At 42.8% G+C, this 20,762-nt stretch overlaps 2 protein-coding genes across 3 annotated transcripts in view; one reads left to right on the top strand and one right to left on the bottom strand.

Annotated features, from left to right (window-relative positions):
- Positions 1 to 1,447, bottom strand: part of LOC142650979 (thioredoxin-like) — a 96,749-nt gene extending 95,302 nt beyond the window's left edge. The window contains exon 1 of one of the 2 annotated variants that reach the window (XM_075825652.1): positions 1,261 to 1,447. The gene's annotated coding sequence lies outside the window, so the exon portion shown is untranslated. Of the gene's footprint in view, positions 1 to 944; positions 1,168 to 1,260 lie in introns of those variants that run through there. The other variant, XM_075825653.1, reaches the window with a different exon arrangement.
- On the top strand, positions 469 to 19,225 carry LOC142650963 (thioredoxin-like). Its single transcript, XM_075825651.1, has 5 exons — positions 469 to 807; positions 5,323 to 5,427; positions 10,672 to 10,731; positions 12,908 to 12,973; positions 18,057 to 19,225. The coding sequence occupies exons 1-5, from the start codon at positions 784 to 786 to the stop codon at positions 18,132 to 18,134; spliced, it is 333 nt and encodes a 110-aa protein (XP_075681766.1). The 5' UTR covers positions 469 to 783; the 3' UTR covers positions 18,135 to 19,225.
- Positions 19,226 to 20,762: the final 1,537 nt, after the last annotated feature.

Genomic DNA, 20,762 nt, shown 5'->3' with positions numbered 1-20,762 from the left:
CATAGACTTCTATGGGAGCCGTGTGGCCGGGAGAACGGCCGAAAATAGGGCATACATAATTTTTTGGACAGCCCGGTCTACCAGGCCGTCAAAAAATCGGCCGTGTGAATAGCCCCATTTGGGGTCTATTGTTCCTACTGCGGCTGTTTGACGGCCGTTCGAAAAACGGCAAGGAATCCCCGTCGTGTGAATAGGGCCTAAGATTTATTTTTCTGTTTTCCTCCTCTAGCACTTGTATAGACTAAGGACATTCCCTCTAATTCCACAGAGACAGCACCCATGACAAGAATAGAGCCAGGATTTATGTTTCTAGTGTCCTCTTGAATCACTTCATATTTTCGTCTGGAAAACAAACGTTCCCGACCACAGGGTGTGTACTGGCAGCACAAGCCCCATCCTGCTCTGAAATGACGAGTCATACAATGCCTGCCAGCGCTCTGCACATGCCCAACCTCCATGTTTGAGAGACACATTTTCTGCTATATAAGTAGGATTCCACAGCAGATAAGGACTTTGTCGTTTGGCTTATTCTTATATAAAATTCTAATCATGGAAACACTCGAAATAAATGAAGCTCAGCTAAGAGCAGCTGCAAGTAACGACACTCCCAGTAATGTGAGCTTAGGAGACGTGTAATGGCCGCAGCATTTACACAGGAGGACAGTGGGACGTCCCACACCCTCATATTCCCGCCCACACACGTCTCTGTATGTAGACAGCAGGTCGGACAAATATTTGCAGTATATTCCAGTGAGGGAATCCTGAAGGGAAAAGCCTGACATCATGGTGCAGTTTGTGGAGAGCCTGGTAAGTGCTGTCATGTTCCCAGGGCATTGGAAGGTGGTCTATGGCGAGCACTGACTGGCATGTTTAACTCTTTACTTCCTGAGTGAGCGGCACTGGGTGAGGTAACCTTTAAGGGACTGGATTGAAGAAAACCTCACCTGCTGCTTCTCCTATATGAGTAATGCATTGTGTCGTAAATCGTGCCATTTATTTGTGACGCCTGCAGCATATTGCGTAGCAGGACTCCTGATAAATGGCGACTATAAAGCGGACACCTGCCTCAGTTTAGTGACAAGACTCAATTGTGCTATCAGCCGTTGATCAGCACTTCGTACCTGCTGCGACTAACAGGCAACGCCCCTTATATAAGTGACTGACTCAGGCCTTGTTCACACAGACCGTGCAGTGTTTGCCTTCAGTTTCGCCAGATAGAATATATCACTTCTACTATTTCCCATAAGCAGATCTATTTACCTCCCTTGGTTTCTATGGGTTACATCTACTCAATGCCCTGTTCTTTGGTGGTCACACACGCAAAGTGGCACTGCCCTCTTGGCTCTATTCCCCAGTGTGCGATCTCGGCGCAGTAGCGCTGTTGGACTGCATTCAGCTTGCCTACCCGGCTGATGTTGTTCCATCCCTTGGGCTTGGGGAATTGTGGGACTGTAGAGCTGCCTCGCAAAGCCTGGGATGCTATACCAGAAGTAACAGCCATGGGGAGTGCGCATTCCTGAAAGTATGATTTTTCCCAAAATATTGCAAATGTGTAATGAATTTAGCAATGCCATATAGGGTTGGCTCTTAGACCCAACTTGTTTTAGTGTGGGAAACCCCTTTAATACAATTGCAATAGTTTTCTTGCATGCAGTTTGTCTTCACTTGTGATTGCACTAGTATTAGTAAATATGTTCTACCTAAGGTAGGGGTCTCAAGCACCCGGGCCGCATGCGGCCCCTGAGGCTGTCGCCTGCGGGACACCGGGCCGCCTAGTATCGGCTCTGCTCCAGCACTCTGTGGAGTTTCCTGACATCGCTGTCCATATATCGACAGTGTTGTCAGGGTCTTCCCCAGAGCGGAGTCCCGGGCAGAGCGCTAGTATCGGCTCTGCTCTGGGACTCTCTGGAATTCCCTGATGTCGCTGTCCATATATGGACAGCGATGTCTAGGGCTTCCCCAGAGCTGGACAGTGATGTCAGGAGCACAGCTGGAGACCCAGTAGGAGCGCTACTAGCGCTCTGCCCGGGACTCCAGCTGTGGGGTTGCCCCTGACATCTCTGTCCATATATGAACAGTGATGTCAGGAGCAGGGCTGGAATCCTAGGCAGAGTGCTAGAACCGGCTCTACATATATGGACACTGATGTCAGTTGCTTCCCCAGAGTTCCGGAGCAGAGCCTATATTAGTGCTCTGCTCTAGGGGTTGCCCCTGACATCACATTCCGGTCCAGGAGGATCCCCTGACGTCACTGTATGGACAGTGACATCAGGGGTACCTCCAGCAGAGAAATCCCTGGCCAAAGCGTCGGCAACGCTCTGGCTGGGGATTCTGCTCCTAGAGGGAGCCCCAATGGAGCTGTCTAATCGGGGGTGTGTGTGGCATTATCTACTAGGGGTGTGTGGCAGCATCTGCAAAGGGCACTGTGGCAGCATCTACAGAGGGCACTGGGTGTGTGTCAGTATTTACAGAGGATACTGGCATTATCTAGGGGTGTGTGGCAGTTTCTACAGAGGGCTCTGTGGCACTATCTAAAAAGGGGCTGCCCAATCTTGACATTTGTGTGCCTGCCAACTGAGCTGCCGGACTGTATTTAGCAACACTTAAAGAGGCTCTGTCACCAGATTTTGCAGCCCCTATCTGCTATTGCAGCAGATAGGCGCTGCAATGTAGATTACAGTAACGTTTTTATTTTTAAAAAACGACCATTTTTGTAGTTATGCAAATGAGGCTTGCAAAAGTCCAAGTGGGTGTGTATTATGTGCGTACATCGGGGCGTTTTTAATACTTTTACTAGCTGGGCGCTCTGATGAGAAGTATCATCCACTTCTCTTCAGAACGCCCAGCTTCTGGCAGTGCAGACACAGCCGTGTTCTCGAGAGATCACGCTGTGTCGTCACTCACAGGTCCTGCATCGTGTCAGACGAGCGAGGACACCGGCACCAGAGGCTACAGTTGATTCTGCAGCAGCATCGGCGTTTGCAGGTAAGTAGCTACATCGACTTACCTGCAAACGCTGATGCTGCTGCAGAATCAACTGAAGCCTCTGGTGCCGATGTGTCCTCGCTCGTCTGACACGATGCAGGACCTGTGAGTGACGTCACAGCGTGATCTCTCGAGAACACGGCTGTGTCTGCACTGCCAGAAGCTGGGCGTTCTGAAGAGAAGTGGATGATACTTCTCATCAGAGCGCCCAGCTAGTAAAAGTATTAAAAACGCCCCGATGTACGCACATAATACACGCCCACTTGGACTTTTGCAAGCCTCATTTGCATAACTACAAAAATGGTCATAACTTGACCAAAAATGCTCGTTTTTTAAAAATAAAAACGTTACTGTAATCTACATTGCAGCGCCGATCTGCTGCAATAGCAGATAGGGACAGAGCCTGGATTGTTGAAATAAGCACATGGAGAAATCTCGCAAATTTCCGTTAAGTTTAAACCTAGCGGTATTATATTAATGTAGCATTATTATAGTAGTTCAAATAACTAATTGATTAACAATAATTTTGTAATGTATCAAATTTTAAAGTAATGTGGCCCGTCAACTTCAAATTTTTTCTATATGTGGCCCACTTACCCGGCCGAGCTTGAGACCTCTGGCCTAAGGGGTGTTGCAAGATGCAAAGAATCTCTCTTTAGTGTTCTTTTAATCCCTGAGTCGTGCACCTCCCCCTCTGAATTTACACTATTATAGAGATCAGGTTACATTCTGCCCATAAGTCTATAGAGATGGGAGAAGTGAGCAGCGACACACATACAAGCTGCAGCGGCTTCCTAGTGAGAGTTAGGCTGGGTTCACACCTGCATCGGCGTTTCCATTGTTCTGCTCCGTTAGAGGTGCAGACTAATGGAAATACCAGCGCCGGTTTCGTTGTATGACTGACTTCATCGGCGCCTGACCGAACCCATTGACGTTAAGGGGTTTTCCATGTTCTGACAACTGATGACCTATCCACCGGATAGGTCATCAGTGCGTGATCTGTGGGGGTCCGACACCCGGACCCTGCGCGATCATCTGGTCCGGTGCCTCCATGCATCAGACGTACATGCCGGAAGCAGTTGGCTCCTGCGACGGAATAGCTGCTGAGCTGCAGTAGAATTCAAGTGAATAGGAGCCAAGCTGCAGTTCTGCAGAACGGCCGCTATGCTATGTACGGAGCCAACTGCTCTGTACATAGGATTATGTGCCATAACATCTGGTGACTGCAGGGTCCGGGTGTCTGACCCGCACCAATCCTATACTGATGACCTATCCGGTGGATAGGTCATCGGTTGTCGGAACGTGGGAAACCCCTTTAATGGGTTCTGTCGGGTGTCAGCACGCTGTGCTTTTTCTGGTATTTTCGTCCGTATCTGCGACAGAGGCAACTAAGGGAGCCTCCAACGCAGGTGTGAACAGGCCCTTATTTGGAAAAGTCCCCTGAAAGGTTAGGAACTTTAAAGAGGCTCTGTCACCAGATTATCAAATCCTTATCTCCTATTGCATGTGATCGGCGCTGCAATGTAGATAACAGTAACATGTTTTTTTTTTTAAAAAATGTTCATTTTTGGCCAAGTTATGAGCTATTTTATATATTTATGTAAATGAGGTTTGAAATGGACAGCTGGGCGTGTTTTTGTTCCTATGTCCAACTGGGCGTGTATTGTGTTTTTTAACTGGGCGTGTTTACTTGTTTTACTAACTGGGCGTTGTGAATAGAAGTGTATGATGTTGACCAATCAGTGACCAGTCAGCATCATGCACTCCATTCCAGCAAGCTGCGCGTAATCTCGTGCGATTACAAGGTAAACGAGATTTTGTTTCCCTTGCTGGAATCTCACAGAAAGGATTCTGAGTACACATCACGTCCAGGCTGGAGGTCATGTGTATTCATTATCAGGACACTTGTGTATGTGGCTGCACATCGTTGTAGTAAGAACGTGATGCTGCTGTGTAAATGAATGAAGAGGGGTGCATGATGCTGATTGGTCACTGATTCGTCAGCATCATACACTTCTATTCACAACGCCCAGTTAAAAACACAATACACGCCCAGTTGGACATACGAAAAAAAACACGCCCAGTTGTCCATTTCAAAGCTCATTTGCATATATATATATATATATAATAGCTCATAACTTGGCCAAAAATGAAAGTCTTTTAAAAAAAAACACAAACGTTACTGTTCTCTGCATTGCAGTGCCGATCGAATAGGAGATAGGGATTTGAGAATCTGGTGACAGAGCCTCTTTAAAAAAAAAAATCTAAATATGTTTATCATAATTTAAATTCTTATTAATATTATGTCCTTATCTGTCTACAAATTTCTTTTAACAGCCTGAATATAAAGCAATTATTGAGAGTGGTGAAAATAACCTTATAGTTATTGATTTTACTGCATCGTGGTGTGGACCATGCCAACAGATCGCTCCTTTCTATGAGGTAAGTTGTTACCAGTTCTGCTTTTTTGGGGTATCTGGTTTGGAAAACCTATTTTCCAATCCACTATTGGTGTATGTTCACACAGCTTATTTACGGACGTTTTTCGGGATGAAAAACGGCCAAAGAACCGGAAGCAGAAGGCCTCCAAACATCTGCCGATTGATTTCAATTGGAAAAACTGCGTTCTGTTCCGACGGGGCATCTTTTTACATTTTGAATAACTGGCGGTTAAAAAAAAATAAAAAAACCGCCCGCGAAAAAGAAGTGCATGTCACTTCTTGAGCCGTTTTTCATTGACTATAGAAAAAAACGCTCCAAGAAACGGCCGTAAAAAAAAGCAGTGAAAAAATGCTAGTTAATTAAATGTCAAACTCGGGAGCTGTTTTCCCTTGAATCCGCTCCGTATTTTCAAATGGTTTTTATGCTAAGCGTGTGAACATACCCTTAAACCCCTTTAGGACACAGCCTGTTTTGGCCTTGTGGACACAGACTATTTTTTTTCAAATCCGACGTGTCTTTATGTGGTAATAACTTTGGAATGCTTTTACCTATTGAAGCTACTGAACTTGTTTTCTCGTGACATTTTGTACTTTGCTAGTGAAAAAAATTGGTCGGGTTTTTTTTTTTTTTTTTTAATTCAATATTTAATTGTGAAAAACTCCCCATTTTAGAGAAAATGAGCAAAAAATTAGCATTTTTCTAAATTTCAATGTATCTACTCGTAAAACAGATATTAATACCACACAAAATAGTTACTAGTTAACATCCCCCATATGTCTACTTTATGTTTGCATCGTTTTTTTTCACGTCCTTTTATTTTTCTAGGCCGTTGCGAGGCTTAGGATTTTAGCAGCAATTTCTCACGTTTTCAAGAAAATTTTGAAAGGCTATTTTTTTCAGGCACCAGTTCAGTTCTGAAGTGGCTTTGAGGGCCTTCTATATTAGAAAGTCCCCATAAATCACCCCATTTTGAAAACTTCACCCCAAAGTATTCAAAACAGAATTTAGAGGGTATATTAACCCTTTAAGGCCTCATACACACGACCGTAGCCATGTGCACAGCTGTGATTTCTGGGTCGGCTGGCCACGGAGTGCACATGGCCGCGGCCATTATTTTCAATGAGCCCGTTCTTTGCCCGTTCTTTCTGCGGTCCGGACTCCATGGAAAACCATGGTCGTGTGCATGGGCCACATACGAATGAATGGGGCTTCAATTCTCCCGTGGATTTTCGGGGGAATTGCGGCAGCAAAAACACGTTCGTGTGCATGGGGCCTAAGTGTTTCACAGGAATTAAAGCAAAATAGAGGTGACATTTTGAAATTTACATTTTTTTTTTTTTTTTGCTGAAATTCATTTGGAATACATCCCCCAAGTATCCCCATTTTGGAAACTACCCCTAGAAAAACTCCTTGAGGGCTGTATAGTTGTCATTTTGCCCCCACAGTTTTTTGTTTTGTTTTTGTTTTTTAGTGGAATTAGTCTGAAGATGAAAATCTTTTTTTATTTTTATTTTCTGCTAAAACAAACATTTATTTTTTTAATCTTTACAAGGACTAAAGGAGAAAAAGCACCCCAACATTTGTAAAGCATTTTTTCATAAAGATGTTTGGACCCAGAAGGGAAGGAGCGCCTTTTGGATTTTCAAGCGCAGGTTTTGCTGGAATAGTTTTCGGGTGTCATGTCTCGTTTGCAACGCCCTGGAGGGACGAAAACCGTGGAAACCCTCCAAAAGTGACCCCATTTTGGAAACTACATCCCTTAAGGGATTTTTCGAGGGGAATAGTTAGCATTTTGACCCCACCGGTTGCTTGTAGACTGTAGTGGAATAAGGTCTCTTGCACACAAACATATTTTTTCCCTCCCGTAAATACGGGTCCTTGGTCACACGTATTCGACCCGTATTGCACCAGTATTTACGGACCCATGCCTGTAAATACGGGTCCGGTGTCACCAGTGTTCCACCCGTATTTACAGGCACGTTTTCGCTGCAAAATTGCACTGCACTAATCGGCAGCCCCTTCTCTCGATCAGTGCAGGATAGAGAGAAGGGGCAGCCCTTTCCGAGGTAAAAGAAATTCATACTTACCCGGCCGTTGCCTTGGTGATGCGTCCCTCTCGACATCCAGCCCGACCTCCCTGGATGACGCTGCAGTCCATGTGACCGCTGCAGCCTGTGATTGGCTGCAGCGGTCACATGGGCTGAAACGTCATCCCGGGAGGCTGGACTGGAGGAAGAAGCAGGGAGTCCTGGGTAAGTATGAACATATTTTTTTTACAGGTTGATTTATATTGTGATTGGTAGTCACTGTCCAGGGTGCTGAAACAGTTACTGCCGATCGCTTAACTCTTTCAGCACCCTGGACAGTGACTATTTACTGACATCGCCTAGCAACGCTCCCGTAATTACGGATGTACACACGTAGTCACGGGCCTGCCCGTGCCGAAATAGGACATGTTCTATATTTTTCAACGGCACGGGCACCTTCCCGTAAGCATACGGGGAGGTACCCGTGGCCAATAGAAGTCCATGGGCCCGTACAAACGTGCCGTAATTACGGGCGTTTTTACGTTCGTGTGCATGGGGCCTAAGGCTGTGAAAATTAATATCAACGTTTTTGTCCACTAAAGTGTTGCATTTTTTTTGAATTTTCACAAGGGATAAAAGAGAAAAAGCCGCCTAACATTTGTAAAGCAATTTCTCCCGAGTACGGCAATACCCCATATGTGGACATAGAAGTTTTTTTTTATTAGTAATTAACCCTTTCAGGACTAATGCTTTTTTGTTTTTCACTCCCAGTCTTCAACGAGCCATAACTATTTATTTATTTTCCTGTCAATAGAGCGGTGTGAGGGTTATTTTTTGCGGGAGGAGTTGTAGTTTATATTGACACCATTTAAAGTACCATATAATGTACTGGGAAAAAAATTCTTTGCTGGCTGAAATTGGAAAAACTGTTTCCTCCACTGTTTTTTGGATTTTGTTTTTAAGGGTATGTCCACATGCTTAACCAAAAACATCTGAAAATACGGCACCGTTTTCAAGGGAAAACGGCTCCTGATTTTCGGACGTTTTTTAAGCCACTCTTTTTTTCTCTGCATTTTTTGGCGCCATTTTTGGAGCGGTTTTCAATAGTCTATGGAAAACATCTCAAGTGCCTGCACTTTCTTTTCGCTGCTTTTTCAAAAAAGGCCGCGCAAAACAAGGCCCGTCGGAACAGAACGCCGTTTTTCCCATTGAAATCAATGGGCAGATGTTTGGAGGTGTTCTGCTTTCGATTTTACGGCCCGAAAAACGGCCGAAAAGAAGCCAGGTGAACATACCCTTACTCTTTCACTGTGCCGTCAAAATTACTACTTCGCTTTAGGGCGGATTTACACGAACGTGATATACGTCTGTGCAACGCACGTGTTGTTCACGTGCCTTGCACGGACCTATATTAGTCTATGGGGCAGTGCAGACTGTCAGTGATTTTTGCGCAGCGTGAGTCCGCTGCGTAAAACTCACGACAGGTCCTATATTTCTGCGTTTTTCGCGCATCACGCACCCAATGGGTGCGTGAAAATCACGCACACCACACGGAAGCATTTCTGTGGGACGCGCGTGAATCGCGCAACAGCAGTCAAAAGTATGTTTGCAAACAGAAAAGCACTACGTGCTTTTCTATTTACAAACATCCAAACAGAGTGTCATAATGATGGCGGATGCGCAAAAATCACACATCCTATGTGATGACTCACGGAGCTGTTAAGTGCCTTTTACGCACGCCGTAAACAGCTCCATAATTTCAGACTTAAATGCCGTTATCGTGTTCACATACCCTTACTGTTCTCAACGACCGCAGGTCATCCACACCATCTGAATATACCCATAGGACATTTTGAGTTAAATGTAGTTTATGAGAAAACCCTTTATCAACTATTCACATTCTAGTCCATAATGTCTGATCACTTGGGGTCTATCTCCGTCCGTTCCAGTTACTCCATTCATATAGGGGAATCTGGGACCTGTGTTGTTGTGATAGTTAGGAATCCCAGCAGGTCTAACCCCGAGCGAACCGTTATCCTGTAGATGGGTGATAACTGTTTATGGGAAAATCCCTTCCGTAGTCGGAAATCCCTCATCTGGCTGTAACGTTTTCTGCTGCTCTGAAGGAGCCGGCACATCTCTGCGTAACCTGAACAATCCATTGATTTCAGTAAGAGCTGTGTAATGTTTCTTTGTAAGCACTACCATATTTCTCTGACTGTTCATTTGCTGCCTATATCCCACTCCTTGACAGGGCCATTGTAAAGAGGCTGGTATTCCACAGGGTATTTTGCTTCCGTTTTTACTGCAGTTTTGTAGCGACTCTTTCATGCTTCTATTGACTGCAGTGTTTAAGTGGTTGCCATTGCAGTGAGGTGTCAGCTGTAACATACAGTGAGTATGGAGCAGCCTCTGTCCCGGAGCCTGCTCTATTACCCCCCCCCCCCCCCATCCCGGCTATAACGTAACTATGTCGAAGGAGTTTGTTATGGTTAAACAGTGCATGTAAGCTTGTTACCTGATTATGTTGATAAAATCTATTTGACCATCATCTCGGTCTATATTAATGCCCCATGCACACGACCATATTTTCATCTTTACATAAATACGGATCCGTAGTCATCCGTGTTTTATCCGTATATACGGAAGTGTGTCTGTAAATATGGTCCGTAATGCATCCATATTTGATCCTTGTCTGCAAATGATGTCACCAGCATGTTGCATAACAACGCTTCTGTAAATGCAGACTGTTTACAGACACACACCCATAGCCGTCCGTATCTACGGAAGCGTTCACAGGCTTCTATGGGAGAGTCTGTGCTGTAATTACGGACAAGAATAGGACATCCGTAAAAATACGGAAAGGTGTCCGTGGCCAATAGGAATGAAGGTTTCTAATTACGATTGAAAAATACGGTCATGTGCATGGGGACTAAGAATTGAATTAGGATAGTTTGGTTCGGTTGCTCATGAAAACTTCTCTGCTGGCGGTGCAATACCAATCCAGTTTTGGGTGGCGTTTTGAGAACGACTAATAGTTAGGGATCCATTACTAAGGACAAATGATGTGGGCAGAAATTTTTAAATAAGAATATCCTGTAGTGTTTTTGTTTTTTTGTTTGTTTTTTGTAGGTTAAATTGCTGGTTAAAAGTGCTGAACTTGAGTTATTTTATTTTCCATCGCTATCTAAACCATTTGTGTGCGTTTGTTTTACAGTCCCTCGGCACCAAATACCCTGGAGTTCTATTATACAAGGTTGACGTGGATGAAGCATCGGTAAGATACAGCATTGCATGATTTCAATACAAAGTTGTTTGTAATAAATCGTTCGATGCTCCAAAAAAAGTAAATGCCATTTTCCCAGGTTGGCTTAGGCTTCATTCACATCTGCGTCAGGGCTCCATTCCGTCGAACAGAGGGATCAAAACAACGGAACCCCTGCACAACTGAGACAAACCGAAGCCATTGTCACCGGATCTGTCACCATTGACACAAACGGAAACCAGAGGTTTCCGTTTCCATCACCATTGATTTCAGTCAGGGCTCCGTTCCGACAGAAACCTCCGTCTGAACAGAGCCCTGACGCAGATGTGAACAAAGCATTAGCTTTACATTGCACCACCCAGTTCACATGCATGAAGGTTCTGTCTATTTGTTTTAACCTCAGATTGTTTCTTAACCCCCTTCCCGCCGTGGCCACTTTTCAGATTTTCGTTTTTTCCTCCCTACCTTCCAAAAGCCATAATTTATTTTTATTTATTTATTTTTTTGTCGCTCTAGTCCTATGAAGGCTTGATTTTGGCGGGACGAGTTGTAGTTTTTCGTAGCACCATTTATTGTGCCATATAATGTACTAGGAAACGGGGAAAAATGTATTTGTGGGGTAGAAAATGAAAAAAAACAGTGATTCCTCCATTTGTTTTTTGCGCTTCGTTTTTACGGAATTTACTGTGCAATTAAAACATCATGTTAACTTTATTCTGTGGGTGAATACGATTACAGCGATACCAAATATATATAGTTTTTTGTTTTTTTTTTATATATGACTACTTTTACAAGCAAAAACCTAAGTGTAAAATGTAATTTATTTTGTGTCGCCAAATTCTGAGAGCCATAATTTGTTTTTTTTCGTCAAGTGGTAAGAGTTTATTTTTTTTGCAGGATAAGCTGTCGTTTTTAATGATACATTTTTGGGGTAAATGTGTCTTTTTTATCTTTTTTTTTTTTTTTTTTTTTTTAATTTCAATTTGTGTGGGAGATTAGGTGACCAAAAAAGAGATTCTGGCATTAACAAATTTTTTATTTGTTTTTTTTTTAACGGCATTCACCGTGCGGGTTAAACAATTATATATTGTAATGGTGCAGACACTTACGGATGCGGCGATACCAATTATGATTTATTTATTTTACTATGCTCTAGGTGGAAACTGGGAAAAGGGGGATTTTTTTTAATTTCTTTTTTTTTTTTTTTTTTTTTTTTTTTTTTTTACATTATTTTACAAATTTTTTCCTTTTTGTGTTAGTCCTCCTAGGGGACTTCAACCAGCGATCGTTAGATCGCTTGCACGATATACTGCAATACTAATGTATTGCAGTATATCGTGATTTCTATTCAGCCCTGACAGAGGCAAGGCTTAATAGAAGCACAAAGATGGCGGACCTGGGGGCCTTCATTAGGCAGCCATAGCAACCATCGCCACCCCACGATTGCGTTGCGGGGGACGCAATGAGCTGTTAGAGGTGGTCGCCCCTTCTTTCTAACTATTTAAATTCTGCAGTCGCTATTGACCGCTACATTAAACGAGTGGGATCACGCTCTAGCGCAATCACGCTCGTTACTCTGAAGTGTCGGCTGTAACATACAGCCGACACCGGCATCATATGGAGCGGGTTCACTCCGTGAGCCCGTTCCATACTTCCCCCTACCCGACTTTGGCGTATGGATGCGTGTAATGTCGGGAAGGGGTTAAACAAGGAGGAATTTTTGTCTAATGATTAGGGCAGCAGACTATCTTAGGTGATGTCGTTTTTTTGGTTTTTTTTTATTGATGCAGTTTTGGAGTACATATGAGTTTTTGCTCACTTTTTCTTTTTAGCGTTTACAATGTGAGACAAATAACGTTCTATGATTGGGTTAAGTTTTAATTATTTAAATTTTATCGGGAAGATTTTTTTTCTGAAACTTTTTTTTTTTTTTCTTTCGTCTCACTAGGGGACTTAATAATGGAGCATTTTCGGAAGTGAGACTTTATTAGGGAATTGCTGTTTGTCGCACCCCAGTTTATTAGTGTATGTTCACAAGAGGTGAAACTACGTTGTGAACTTTTTACAAACCCCAAAAAATAATTCTCGGCTTTTCATGTTGTCATTCTTGAATGAGTTCTGAACTCTATGTGTTTCTTTTTATTTTTACAATACTTTTCTGTATTCATTCAGGCCTTCTATTTTGCAGGACATAGCTGGTGAATGTGGCATAAGAGCCATGCCAACATTTCACTTCTACAAGGGTGGAAAAAAGGTATTGTAATCCTATTGTTGGCTAGCTCTATAACTATTTAAAGGGTTTGTCACGTACACGCGACATGTGGGTTAGACTGTAAGGTGTTTATCTCCACTCGCGCAATCTTGCACTCGCCTTCCACTAAGGTTGCAAATTGAGCGTTAGGGCAAAGCCCCACGTGGCGGAATTGCTCTGGAATTCCGCTGCGGACACTCCGCAGCATTAATCCGCAGTGGACCTGTTTCTCCATTGCCTTCCACTGCTTTTTAGTAGTGTTCGTTTAGACGATGCGGAAAATTCCGCTGCGGAGCATAGGCTGCGGTGCGGAATTTGGTGTCCGCAGCATACAATGGATGTTGCGGACCTGTGGCGGACTCATTGCGGAAGTTCTCCATTGACTTCAATGGAGATTCTAAGTTCCGCAATGAAGTCCGTAGATGTCATGTACATGTTATGTGTGCTGCGGAGTGTATTGGTTTTTTAACATGACATTTCTTCATTCTGGCTGGACCTATGTATTTCTAGGTCTACAGCCAGACTGAGGAAGTCAATGGGGCTCCCGTAATTACGGGTGACTACGTGAGTGCACCCATAATTACGGGTGACTACGTGTGTGCACCTGTAATTATGGGAGCGTTGCTAGGCGATGTCAGTAAATAGTCACTGTCCAGGGTGCTGAAAGAGTTAAGCGATCGGCAGTAACTGTTTCTGCACCCTGGACAGTGACTACCGATCACAATATACATCAACCTGTAAAAAAAAATATAGAAGTTCATACTTACCGAGAACTCCCTGCTTCTTCCTCCAGTCCGGCCTCCCGGGATGACGTTTCAGTCTAAGTGACGGCTGCAGCCAATCACAGGCTGCAGCGGTCACATGGACTGCTGCGTCATCCAGGGAGGTCGGGCTGGATGCCGAAAGAGGGACGCGTCACCAAGACAACGGCCGGTAAGTATGAAATTAGTTTACTTTCACTAGGGAAAGTGCCGTCCCTTCTCTCTATCCTGCACTGATAGAGAGAAGGGAAGCACTTTCACCGCAATACGCAGCAGCTAGTCCACATCAATTTAATGCCCATTTTGGGCAGATCCGCCACAGAATCTACAACGCAGATTATGTGCGGCATTGATGCGGACAGTTGCGGAAGAAATACGCCACGTGGGGCCATGCCCTTAATCAGACTTCAACACAGTACACACAACTCTCTTATCGAATAAGTCCCAACATATGCCAACAAACTGCTCGCAATCAGTCTCAGGCAGGGACTCCTAGCATCGTACATAACTATGATGCTAGGAGCCCGGCTCCCTGCACTGAGTTGTTCGGTCCGGGACTTCCGGCCGAAATACGTCCGTCCATTACGGACGTTAATGTGGTCGTGTGAACCCAGCCTAAGGGTCAACATACCCTATGAAAGGCTGTGGACTCTTTGGCACATACAAGGACCTTATTAAGGTTTTAATAGAAAAGTGCAGTACTTACAGAAGTACAAAAAAGAGACCAATCAAGATGACCTACAAAAACATGCAGAACAGTTAGGGTATGTTCACACTTTTAGCAAAAAAACTTCTGAAAATACGGAGCTGGTTTCAAGTGAAAACCGTTCCTGATTTTCAGACGTTTTTTTTTTAAGCAAACTCGTGTCTTTTGCTGCGTTTTTTTACAGCTGTTTTTGAAGCGGTTTTTCTATAGGGTCAATGGAAAAGTGCTCCAAAAACGTGCGCGTAAAAAAAATGCCCCGTCGGAACAGAACGTCGTATTTCCCATTGAAATCAATGGGCAGATGTTTGTAGGCATCCTGCTTCTGATTTTACAGCCCGAAAATAAGCCGTGTGAACATACCCTTACACGATAAATGGGGGAAAAAAAGACAGCCGGCCTAACAATTAGGGCTCATTCAAACAAGTGATTCTAGTCTGTGTGCTGTGCGTTGAAACACAAAGTACGTGGCCCCATTGATTTCATCATCCGTGTGCTGTCCGTGTTTCACGCATCAATTGCATTGAAAAGAAAAAGAACTTGCGAGTGCGTGTAAAAACATTCCACACGCAAAGTACACTGATGCAAAATGCAACGCACACTAACAGATTTACTCGCGTAAATCTGTCACGCTCATGTGAATGTAGCCTTAGATCTGACTGGAACCTGTGGTGCCACGACAATATGCTGTCGTTCTGTGTCCCTAATCCTCCCCTGTAAGCACATACGCATTGCATAACAATGTGTTTGCATGTGAGAAATGTATTGTACTTCTAAATGCTATGTACACCTTGGCACTAAAATGTTTTGTATTGTGTATTTGCTTTCTAGATGCAAATTTCTAAAAATTTGTCAAAAAATCTTATTTTGCTGCTGTAGAGTCTGTAAACCCTTGCACAGGGTTAGTTATCCTACTGATTCTGACATAGATCCAACAGCACACTGCTCCTGGCTGTGTCCGCTCTTCTCTCCCCCACCCTTCTCTCTCTGGGTTAGAGATTGTAGCAGAGAGGAGGGAAAAGCATGCAAGTGTTCAGGGAAGGTAGATCACACAGGTGGTCCGTATCTGAGTGTATATAGTAAGGAAAACACAGAGGGAGGGGGAGGATCATACAGGCTGTGCATCTGAGTAAAGCGAGAAGAGATTTCCTCAACAGATTGGGGAAATCACAAGCTCCTCAGTATTTGTCAGCACAAGGGAGAAGAGATCCTTCATGGGCTGTAGAAGTGGAAAGCAGTACAGTAATGAATCGGTGTTGATGCAAGAGTGCTGGAGAAAGCGGCAACATCCTGGACACACAGAACTCACATTAAGCATGTATTCCTGGGAAGGGAATGCATACATGACTAAAGTCTAAAACTTGGAGCAGGTTGCCAGCTGCATATTAGGGGGTCTGAGAATGAATTAGGATTGCAGCCGGAAACTTATGCAACTTTTTTAACCCCAGGTAGCTACAAAATAGTAAAAAAAAATAATTTTATTTTTTTAGATAACCGTAAGCAAATGTGACACCATGAATAGCCCCGACCCATGATTCTTGGGGCATACAATAGGTGGAATAGGAAACATTTCCCTCCCCAGTTGGGAGGAGGGTGTACCTTTTTTACCTGCTTGATGTTCTAGCAGTGGGAGATACTTACCTATAAACAGTTTATTGGCTATATATCAAGGAAGTGTCCATCATGTGACCAGAACAGATTCCTCTGGAGGTAAACACTGAAGTGTCTCATTCAACGACTGCAGGGTCATGCTCTTAATGTTATAGATTGTCGAATATTTTGCTTATTCCAAAATATTCGCATCCATTTTCTAGACCCAACTGTTTATTACAACTGCTCACCATTGAGTCTGGCACAGTATTACCTCACTAAATTCTTTCAGCTACTGACCGGTCCTCCATCTACATCGGAACCTACTGTCACAAACCGCACATAGTCTTGTTTAAGTGGATACCACTGATTTCCAGAACAAAATGGCGTAAAGAAGTGATTAAATGTCCAATAGATGCAGGTCCCACATCTAGGACCCTCCTCTGCCTTTAGAATGGGGCCCCTAGTACTACCTCCTATTGCTGGGCATCAGAGTTACAAAGCGGGAGTATGGAAACAGCTGAGTTATGCTGTTTCTGTAACTCCCTTAGAATTGAATGGGAGTTATGGAAACATGTAGCTCACTGTATTGTGATGTTTCCCGGATTCCTATTCACTTTGGAAGTTATGAAAGCCGTGTAGCGCGGCTGTTTTTCCGTACTCCCGACTACCTTGTAATTCAGTTTCCGGAGCTCAGGGGTTTACGGTATATCCTATGGACATGTCAGAGATGGGGGAAACCCTTTTAGTACTTCTCAGACTTAATTAAAAAAAAAAAAAAACCTGAAACGGGTTTAAATGGCTCTTTTAATATATCGATGTGAGACTTCCATTGACTGAAACCGGTTTGTTCTGGAAATTGCTAGCAGAAATTAATTTGCCCACCGAGAATGTTATCTTTTTATATGTATCTATGACCTATCAGAAAGTAATTTTATTTGAATGCCCACCTTTCAAAGTAAAAATCCACTACTGTATAGCTTGACTAGTAGGAGACTATTATCTCCAGTCACATAATAGCCTAAAAATTTGCTAGAATTCAAACTTTCATGACCTTTTTCTAAGTTTTTTTTTTTTTTTTTTTTTTTTTTTTTTGTCTCCCTTAAGCATTTACATTGTATGGTATATTATTCTAGTGAAGTGTAGCCACTCATAAGTAGAGTAAGTTGTGAGAAAAACTTGAAATATAAGTTGTACCTCCATATTGAATGTCTTTGGTTAAAAAAAATGTTGCAGTTCTAAATTTGCATTGATATCTTTCCTAGTAGTACGCAGTTAATGTTGTTCTTAGTGCTGCGCATTGACCACGTATTCTCTTGCTGAGGAGGTATTTGGTTCCCTTGGGTTTTCCCACTATGCAGGAAAGATGTACACAGATGGAGCATGTTCGTAATGGGACAATATGTTCACACCTGGTCTAAAGAACCGTTATGCACAAGTGTACTATTCATGCTGTTCTGACTTATTCTCCTGATACAGTTTAGCTATACAGATGAAAACTTTTAAGCCTGAGAACCCGTTTTGTTTGTTTTAGGAGCCTTTCACTGAGATTGGTGACTAGTTTTCAGTAGTCAGTAACTCGAAAATTTGTCTTGCTGCACCAATTCTCTTTCCGTTTATAACCACATAAGGATGGCACCAGTGTCATGTTTCCCTTCTCATCTATTCTTCCCAATATTCATCCTTTGGAACCCCTTGAGGTTCTCTGAAGCCCCATTTCAGAAACACTCTCCTAAAAGTATCATTTTAAATGGACTCTGAAGAGAAATTTGTTCACACTGTTGTCATGAAGCAAAGCTAGAACAGACATACATCAGTTGCAGATTATGTATAGTAATGATTTGTGGGGGAAAAAATATTATTCTCTCTACTGGACAAACCTGGGTTAATGTAGCAAATGTGTAAACCGTGTCTATAAAAATTAGACCGTTTTTTTTCTTTTGTAGTTCTATTCTCTCTATTAGAGTCCAATTAAGTTTAATGTTTCCAATTTTGCTGACATTAAAATAATTGTATGCCTCAAACCCTACAGGTTGATGAACTTTGTGGTGCTGATAAGGACAAGCTTGAATCTCTAGTCAAGAAGTGGACAGCAGACACCTCTTCATGAAGAAATTGTCTGAAATCTATTGCATGCATGCATACCATATCAGACACTGTTATATGCCTTAAGAGTTGAGCAACCACATCTTTATCCAGCTCCTGTTTTCCTGCAGTCAAAACTTCATATCCTCAGACCCTGTAGACTTGGTTGGTGGGACAATAAACTACCTCCACTTAAAAGCATTTGTCATTGGCAGCTTTAGTGGAGTTGGTCAGTTTTAATTTAAATGGTGCTCAACTGCGATCACTAGAGCAGGGCCGCATGTAAACCGTTGCAGAAATGTTAAATCTAATCTAGTGTCAGTTATCGGATTTAACTGTCCCCTATCTGTACCTTCCCTTTGCTCACACGTGTACATACATAGAAGTACTTGTTAAAACGGATGTGTGCAATCTAGATAGAAACGCTAGGTGGAATTGACATAAGCAAGGTCAATTCACAGCATTTAATCGCCGTTCATTAAAAACTTGCCAACCCTTTTTAATTTCCTGTCCTATCTGACAAAATGTCTTGCCATCCTAATTTGTTTGAGGTTCTATTTTTCTGAGCTGTTACACAATTGGCTGTCTGCATTTCACAATTGTTCATCTTTAAATAGGCTGGTTTCAACTACTCTTAGCAGGATCTTAATTTACAGTATGAATTAGTGAAAGTATGCTATAATAAGAGTCATTTAAAAAAAAGAGTAAAAATCCTAAAATTAGATTTTAGTTTTGATCTCACAATTCAAGCATAATAGAGTATACGGATAAGATTTTTATTATACAAGAAACTCAGTAGAGCTAGCACAACTTTGCTCAAAGTGTGTGTCTGGTCTACTAGCAAGTTAATTCATGGAGTTCAATGCTACAGATCTGTAGTACTTCCCAAAGTTTAATAAGAAAAATGTCTCTAAATGTTTTCTTTAGTTTTATTAAAAATGTTAAACGATGTTTCACAAACTTATACTTGCGAAGTAGAAATCATAAATGTTAAAATAAGGCTTACATTTTTGGGTTACAAAAATAAATGTAATGTTTGAGAACATTGACAATTTACATATCATCTGAAATTAGATATCTTTGCCTAAAATGTATTAAAGGAAAGTTGTCACTGAACTTGTCATGGTGTCCTATGTGCTAGCTGCATGTTATACAGCAGGAGGAGCTGAGTAATTTGATATATAATTTGGGGAAACGATTAAAGGGAAGGTGTCATGATTTATTTTATTTTTTTTTAAATATAATATTTCTTTTAATATAATATTTTGAAATTTTTTATTTAATTATGTTCTCATGTTTTACTTTTTACTGTGTTCTTACTTTTACTTCTCTATGGGGGCTGTCATTTTTCTTTTTTCATCTCTGTATGTGTCGATTAACGACACATACAGAGATGGAATACGGCACATACAACCCCTTATAGAATGTGAACGGTTCAGCCGCTCCATTCTCATTTGTGTGCGCTGTCTGTGTGGGAACAGCGCATGCGCCGCTCCCCTACAGACCAAAACGAAGCTCGTTCGTAGAGCGAAATCCGGCGCCATTTTCATGTGGACTGGAAGCCGCTGCCGGACAGTAAGATGACAACTTCCGGCCATATGTTCAACGAAGCGAAGGCGCAAAGAAGAGGAATGTAGACCAGCGGAGGCGGCGGCAGGTAATTTATGTTCGTGTGTATTATAGTTCGTGTGATCCTGTCTGCTGAGCAATGTATCTAATCCTCCTACACTGTGCAGTCACTCAGAAAATGGCGGCACACAGTGTAGGAGATTTGAAGACTTTCAAACCCTTCCTTCTGGCACTAGCCAGAAGAAGGGAGGGGGGGATTGTGTGAGGACACTAGAGGAGAGTGTGTCCACCCCAAATTTGCAGCATACATCAATGAGGTTGCTTTACCAGTGACCATTCTGCCATTTTGGGAACTGCTCCCTCTAGTGGCCAGCACATGGAAATGTTAGAAATTAAAATCTAATTTATAATATTTCCTGACTTGTAAAAAAAAATGAAAACAATGTGTAATCACTTAAATACTAATTGTTTAACTGAAAAAAAAAATTAGTTCTAGCAACACATTCCCTTTAAGTATAACTTGTATTTTATTCACCATGGGTTTAGAAGTTCAAAGGGCAATCCCGGTTAATAACCTGTTGCTCACAGCTCATACAGTATGTTCAATGTGCCATGTTCCCTTTTTAAAGGGGTCATCCCATTAATCATTTTCATGCCAAAAGTCCTAAAATTCTATAGCTGGTTTTAAAATAGTTTGCAGTCTGGCATTAAAAATAAAAAGAACCCTTTTCATTATGGTCTTGCTTTCATGCGTTTCCCTTAGAGCAGGGGTCTCAAGCACACGGCCCCTGAGGCTGTCATCTACGGCCCGCGGGACACAGCCGCTAGTATCGACTCTGCTCCGGGACTCTGGAATAACCTGACATCGCTGGCCATATATCGGGCTTCCCCAGAGCCGGAGTCCTGGGCACAGCGCTAGTATAGGCTCTGCTCCGGGACTCTGGAATTCCCTGACATCGCTGGCCATATATGGGGCTTCCCCAGAGCCGGAGTCCTGGGCACAGCGCTAGTATAGGCTCTGCTCCGGGACTCTGGAATCCCCTGACATCGCTGTCCACATATGGACAGCGATGTCTAGGGCTTC

Source organism: Rhinoderma darwinii, chromosome 1, assembly GCF_050947455.1.
Source record: "Rhinoderma darwinii isolate aRhiDar2 chromosome 1, aRhiDar2.hap1, whole genome shotgun sequence".
NCBI classification, from domain to species: domain Eukaryota; kingdom Metazoa; phylum Chordata; class Amphibia; order Anura; family Rhinodermatidae; genus Rhinoderma; species Rhinoderma darwinii.
Note: the sequence above shows the minus strand (reverse complement) of the source record. Positions and strands in the feature narration are given on the sequence as shown.